Source organism: Calidris pugnax, unplaced genomic scaffold (assembly GCF_001431845.1).
Source record: "Calidris pugnax isolate Ruff unplaced genomic scaffold, ASM143184v1 scaffold445, whole genome shotgun sequence".
In the NCBI taxonomy this organism is placed as follows: domain Eukaryota; kingdom Metazoa; phylum Chordata; class Aves; order Charadriiformes; family Scolopacidae; genus Calidris; species Calidris pugnax.
In genome coordinates, this window is record NW_015091147.1 from 45,646 (window position 1) to 52,265 (window position 6,620).

Consider the following 6,620-nt stretch of genomic DNA (forward strand, 5'->3'; position numbering starts at 1 on the left):
GTGGCACAGGCACCTGCAGGCGTGGTGACACACTTGGTGGCCCTTATGGTGGCACACACAGTGGCACGGGCACCAGCAGGCGTGGTGACACTTGTGGTGGCACTTGTGGTGGCACACTTGGTGGCCCTTGTGGTGGCACACACAGTGGCACAGGCACCAGCAGGCATGGTGACACACCTAGTGACATGCTTGGTGGCACTCGTGGTGGCACACACAGTGGCCTGTGTGGTGGCACAGGCACCTGCAGGCGTGGTGACACACTTGGTGGCCCTTGTGGTGGCACACACAGTGGCACGGGCACCAGCAGGTGTGGTGACACACCTGGTGACACACCTGGTGGCACTTGTGGTGGCACACGCAGTGGCACAGGCACCAGCAGGCATGGTGACACACCTGGTGACACGCTTGGTGGCACTCGTGGTGGCACATGCAGTGGCCAGTGTGGTGGCACAGGCACCTGCAGGCGTGGTGACACACTTGGTGGCACTCACATTGGCCTATGTGGTGGCACTTTTGGTGGCACAGGTACCTACAGGCCTGGTGACACACTTAGTGACACGCTTGGTGGCACTCATGGTGGCCCTTGTCGTGGCCCATGTGGTGGCACAGGCACCTGCAGGTGTGGTGACACACTTGGTGGCCCTTATGGTGGCACACACGGTGGCACAGGTACCAGCAGGCCTGGTGACACACCTGGTGGCACTTGTGGTGGCACAGGCACCAGCAGGCGTGGTGACACATGTGGTGGCACTTGTGGTGACACACTTGGTGGCCCTTGTGGTGTCCCTTGTGGTGGCAGAGGTACCCACAGGTGCCTGCAGGTGTGATGACACACGTGGTGGCACTCGTGGTGGCACTCACAGTGGCACAGGTACCTACAGGCCTGGTGACACACCTAGTGACACACCTAGTGGCACTCATGGTGGCACACGCAGTGGCCCGTGTGGTGGCACAGGCACCTGCTGGTGTGGTGACACACTGGGTGGCACTTGTGGTGGCACAGGCACCTGTCGGTGTCGTGGCACACGTGGTGGCACACACGGTAGCCCATGTGCTGGCCCTTGTGGTGACACACTTGGTGGCACTCATGGTGGCCCATGTGGTGACACAGGCACCAGCAGGCGTGGTGACACGTGTGGTGGCACTTGTGGTGGCACAGACAGTGGCACACGTGGTGGCACAGGTACCTGCAGGCGTGGTGACGCGTGTGGTGGCACTCGTGGTGGCACACACGGTGGCCCATGTGCTGGCCCTTGTGGTGACACACTTGGTGGCACTTGTGGTGGCCCATGTGGTGACACAGGCACCAGCAGGCGTGGTGACACACGTGGTGGCACACTTGGTGGCACACACGGTGGCCCATGTGCTGGCCCTTGTGGTGACACGCTCGGTGGCACTCGTGGTGGCCCATGTGGTGGCACTATGACTGATCAGTGTGTGAGCAGTGTGTGAGCAGTGTGTGAGCAGTGTGTGCACTGTGATTGTGTGCAGTGAGTGTGAGCAGTGTGTGAGCAGTGTGTGAGCAGTGTGTGTGCAGTGTGTGAGCAGTGTGTGCACTGTGATTGTGTGCAGTGAGTGTGAGCAGTGTGTGAGCAGTGTGTGCGTACTATGACTGTGAGCAGCGTGTGTGCACTATGATTGTGAGCAGTGTGTGCGCAGTGAGTGTGCACAGTGTGTGCAGTGCAGGGAGCATGTAGTGAGTGTGAGCAGTGAGTGTGCACAGCGAGCAGTGTGTAAGCAGTGTCTGTGCAGTGTGTGAGCAGTGTGTGTGCAGTGAGTGTGAGCAGTGTGTGCAGTGTGTGTGCACTATGATTGTGAGCAGGGTGTGTGCAGTGAGTATGAGCAGTGTGATCAGTGTGTGTGCACTGTGTGCAGTGTGAGCCATGTGAGCAGTGTGTGTGCACTATGATTGTGATCAGTGTGCAGTGTGTGTGCTGTGTGTGAGCAGTGTGTGCAGTGTCTGTGCACTATGTGATCAGTGTGTGTGCAGTGAGTGCAAGCGGTGTGTGCAGTGTGTGTGCACAATGATTGTGATCAGTGTGTGTGCAGTTTGAGCAGTGTGTGAGCAGCGTGTGTGCACTATGATTGTGATCAATGTGTGTGCAGTGTGTGCGCACTATGATCAGTGTGTAAGCAGTGTCTGTGCACTATGATTGTGAACAGTGTGTGTGCAGTTTGAGCACTGTGAGCAGCATGTGTGCACTATGATTGTGATCAGGGTGTGTGCAGTGTGGGACCAGTGTATGCACTGTGATTGTGATCCGTGTGAGCAGTGTATGCAGTGTGTGCACACTATGATTGTGTGCAGTGAGTGTGAGCAGTGTCTCTGCAGTGCGTGTGCACTATGATTTTGATCAGTGTGTGTGCACTGAGTGTCAGCAGTGTGAGCAGTGTGTGAGCAGCGTGTGTGCACTATGATTGTGATCAATGTGTGAGCAGTGTGTGCGCACTATGACTGAGCAGTGTGTGAGCAGTGTTTGTGCACTATGATTGTGATCAGCATGTGCGCAGTGTGGGAGCAGCATATGTGCACTGTGATTGTGATCAGTGTGTGTGCAGTGAGTGTGAGCAGTGTGAGCAGCGTGTGTGCACTGTGATTGTGATCAGTGTGTGTGCAGTGAGTGTGAGCAGTGTGAGCAGCGTGTGTGCACTGTGATTGTGATCAGTGTGTGTGCAGTGAGTGTGAGCAGTGTGAGCAGCGTGTGTGCACTGTGATTGTGATCAGTGTGTGTGCAGTGAGTGTGAGCAGTGTGAGCAGCGTGTGTGCACTGTGATTGTGATCAGTGTGTGTGCAGTGAGTGTGAGCAGTGTGAGCAGCGTGTGTGCACTGTGATTGTGATCAGTGTGTGTGCAGTGAGTGTGAGCAGTGTGAGCAGCGTGTGTGCACTGTGATTGTGATCAGTGTGTGTGCAGTGAGTGTGAGCAGTGTGAGCAGCGTGAGCAGCGTGTGTGCACTGTGATTGTGATCAACATGTGCGCAGTGTGGGAGCAGTGTGTGCACACTATGACTGTGAGCAGTGTGTGCGCAGTGAATGCGAGCAGCGTGAGCAGCGTGTGTGCACTATGTGTGCAGTGAGTGTGAGCAGTGTGTGTGCACTATAACTGTGAGCAGTGTGTGCAGTGAGTGTGAGCAGTGTGATCAGTGTGTGTGCACTATGACTGTGATCAGTGTGTGTGCAGTGAGTGTGAGCAGTGTGTGTGCACTGTGGTTGTGATCAGTGTGCAGTGAATGCGAGCAGCGTGAGCAGCGTGTGTGCACTATGACTGATCAGTGTGTGTGCAGTGAGTGTGAGCAGTGTCTGTGCAGTGTGTGTGCACTATGATTGTGATCAGCGTGTGCGCAGTGTGGGAGCAGTGTGTGCACACTATGACTGTGAGCAGTGTGTGCGCAGTGAATGCGAGCAGCGTGAGCAGCGTGTGTGCACTATGTGTGCAGTGAGTGTGAGCAGTGTGTGTGCACTATAACTGTGAGCAGTGTGTGCAGTGAGTGTGAGCAGTGTGATCAGTGTGTGTGCACTATGACTGTGATCAGTGTGTGTGCAGTGAGTGTGAGCAGCATGAGCAGTGTGTGTGCACTATGTGCAGTGAGTGTGAGCAGTGTGTGTGCAGTGTGTGTGCACTATGATTGTGAGCAGTGTGTGTGCAGTGAGTGTGAGCAGTGTGTGCGCAGTGAGTGTGAGCAGTGTGTGTGCACTGTGATTGTGAACAGTGAGTGAGCAGTGTCTGTGCAGCGTGAGCAGTGTGTGTGCACTGTGGTTGTGATCAGTGTGCAGTGAATGCGAGCAGCGTGAGCAGCGTGTGTGCACTATGACTGATCAGTGTGTGTGCAGTGAGTGTGAGCAGTGTCTGTGCAGTGTGTGTGCACTATGATTGTGATCAGCGTGTGCGCAGTGTGGGAGCAGTGTGTGCACACTATGACTGTGAGCAGTGTGTGAGCAGTGTCTGTGCAGTGTGTGCGCACTATGGCTGTGAGCAGTGTGTGCAGTGAGTGTGGGCAGCGTGAGCAGTGTGTGTGCACTATGATTGTAATCACTCTGTGAGCACTGTGTGAGCAGTGTGTGTGCACTGTGGTTGTGATCACTGTGTGTGCAGTGAGTGTGGGCAGCATGAGCAGTGTGTGTGCACTATGATTGTGATCAATGTGTGTGCAGTGTGTGCGCACTATGATCAGTGTGTAAGCAGTGTCTGTGCACTATGATTGTGAACAGTGTGTGTGCAGTTTGAGCACTGTGAGCAGCATGTGTGCACTATGATTGTGATCAGGGTGTGTGCAGTGTGGGACCAGTGTATGCACTGTGATTGTGATCCGTGTGAGCAGTGTATGCAGTGTGTGCACACTATGATTGTGTGCAGTGAGTGTGAGCAGTGTCTCTGCAGTGCGTGTGCACTATGATTTTGATCAGTGTGTGTGCACTGAGTGTCAGCAGTGTGAGCAGTGTGTGAGCAGCGTGTGTGCACTATGATTGTGATCAATGTGTGAGCAGTGTGTGCGCACTATGACTGAGCAGTGTGTGAGCAGTGTTTGTGCACTATGATTGTGATCAGCATGTGCGCAGTGTGGGAGCAGCATATGTGCACTGTGATTGTGATCAGTGTGTGTGCAGTGAGTGTGAGCAGTGTGAGCAGCGTGTGTGCACTGTGATTGTGATCAGTGTGTGTGCAGTGAGTGTGAGCAGTGTGAGCAGCGTGTGTGCACTGTGATTGTGATCAGTGTGTGTGCAGTGAGTGTGAGCAGTGTGAGCAGCGTGTGTGCACTGTGATTGTGATCAGTGTGTGTGCAGTGAGTGTGAGCAGTGTGAGCAGCGTGTGTGCACTGTGATTGTGATCAGTGTGTGTGCAGTGAGTGTGAGCAGTGTGAGCAGCGTGTGTGCACTGTGATTGTGATCAGTGTGTGTGCAGTGAGTGTGAGCAGTGTGAGCAGCGTGTGTGCACTGTGATTGTGATCAGTGTGTGTGCAGTGAGTGTGAGCAGTGTGAGCAGCGTGTGTGCACTGTGATTGTGATCAGTGTGTGTGCAGTGAGTGTGAGCAGTGTGAGCAGCGTGTGTGCACTGTGATTGTGATCAACATGTGCGCAGTGTGGGAGCAGTGTGTGCACACTATGACTGTGAGCAGTGTGTGAGCAGTGTGTGCACTGTGTGTGCAGTGTGAGCAGTGTGTGAGCAGTGTGTGCAGTGTGTGTGCACTATGATTGTGTGCAGTGAGTGTGAGCAGTGTCTGTGCAGGGTGTGTGCACTATGATTGTGATCAGTGTGTGTGCAGTGAGTGTGTGCAGTGTCTGTGCAGTGTGTGCGCACTATGGCTGTGAGCAGTGTGTGCAGTGAGTGTGGGCAGCATGAGCAGTGTGTGTGCACTATGATTGTAATCACTCTGTGAGCACTGTGTGAGCAGTGTGTGTGCACTGTGGTTGTGATCACTGTGTGTGCAGTGAGTGAGCAGCACGTGTGCACTGTGATTGTGTGCAGTGAGTGTGCAGTGAGGGTGCAGTGTCTGTGCAATGTGTGCGCACTATGGCTGTGAGCAGTGTGTGAGCAGTGTCTGTGCAGTGTGTGAGCAGTGTGTGTGCACTATGACTGTGAGCAGTGTGTGTGCAGTGTCTGTGCAATGTGTGCGCACTATGGCTGTGAGCAGTGTGTGAGCAGTGTCTGTGCAGTGTGTGAGCAGTGTGTGTGCACTATGACTGTGAGCAGTGTGTGTGCAGTGTCTGTGCAATGTGTGCGCACTATGGCTGTGAGCAGTGTGTGAGCAGTGTCTGTGCAGTGTGTGAGCAGTGTGTGTGCACTATGACTGTGAGCAGTGTGTGTGCAGTGTCTGTGCAGTGTGTGTGCACTATGATTGTGATCAGGGTGTGTGCAGTGAGTGCGAGCAGTGTGTGCAGTGTGTGTGCACACTATGATTGTGATCAATGTGTGAGCAGCGTGTGTGCACTATGATTGTGATCAATGTGTGAGCAGTGTGTGTGCACTATGATTGTGATCAGGGTGTGTGCAGTGAGTGTGAGCAGCATGAGCAGTGTGTGTGCACTGTGTGCAGTGAGTGTGAGCAGTGTGTGTGCAGTGTGTGAGCAGTGTGTGCACACTATGATTGTGAGCAGTGTGTGTGCAGTGAGTGTGAGCAGTGTGTGAGCAGCGTGAGCAGCATGTGTGCACTATGATTGTGATCAGTGTGTGCAGTGAGTGCAAGCAGTGTGTGCAGTGTGTGCGCACTATGTGTGCAGTGAGTGTGAGCAGCGTGTGTGCACTATGATTGTGATCAATGTGTGAGCAGTGTGTGTGCACTATGATTGTGAGCAGGGTGTGTGCAGTGAGTGTGAGCAGTGTGTGAGCAGTGTCTGTGCAGCGTGTGTGCACTATGATTGTGAGCAGTGTGATCAGTGTGTGAGCAGTGTGTGAGCAGTGTGTGTGCACTGTGATTGTGATCAGGGTGTGTGCAGTGAGTGTGAGCAGCATGAGCAGTGTGTGTGCACTATGTGTGCAGTGAGTGTGAGCAGTGTGTGTGCACTATGATTGTGATCAATGTGTGAGCAGTGCGTGCACAATGATTGTGATCAGCGTGCAGTGAGTGTGAGCAGCGCGTGTGCACTCCGATTGTGCCCCCAGCGAGTGTGAGCAGCGCCTCCCCC

General features: G+C 54.1%; 1 protein-coding gene across 1 annotated transcript in view; it reads left to right on the forward strand.

The window, feature by feature from the left end:
* Nucleotides 1-3,962: 3,962 nt before the first annotated feature.
* LOC106897913 (mucin-5AC-like) overlaps nucleotides 3,963-6,620 on the forward strand; it is a gene marked incomplete at its 3' end in the record, with an annotated part of 11,453 nt that continues 8,795 nt past the window's right edge. The window contains exon 1 of the mRNA XM_014958907.1: nucleotides 3,963-3,984. Coding sequence (XP_014814393.1) covers nucleotides 3,963-3,984 — 22 coding nt within the window. The remainder of the gene's footprint in view (nucleotides 3,985-6,620) is intronic.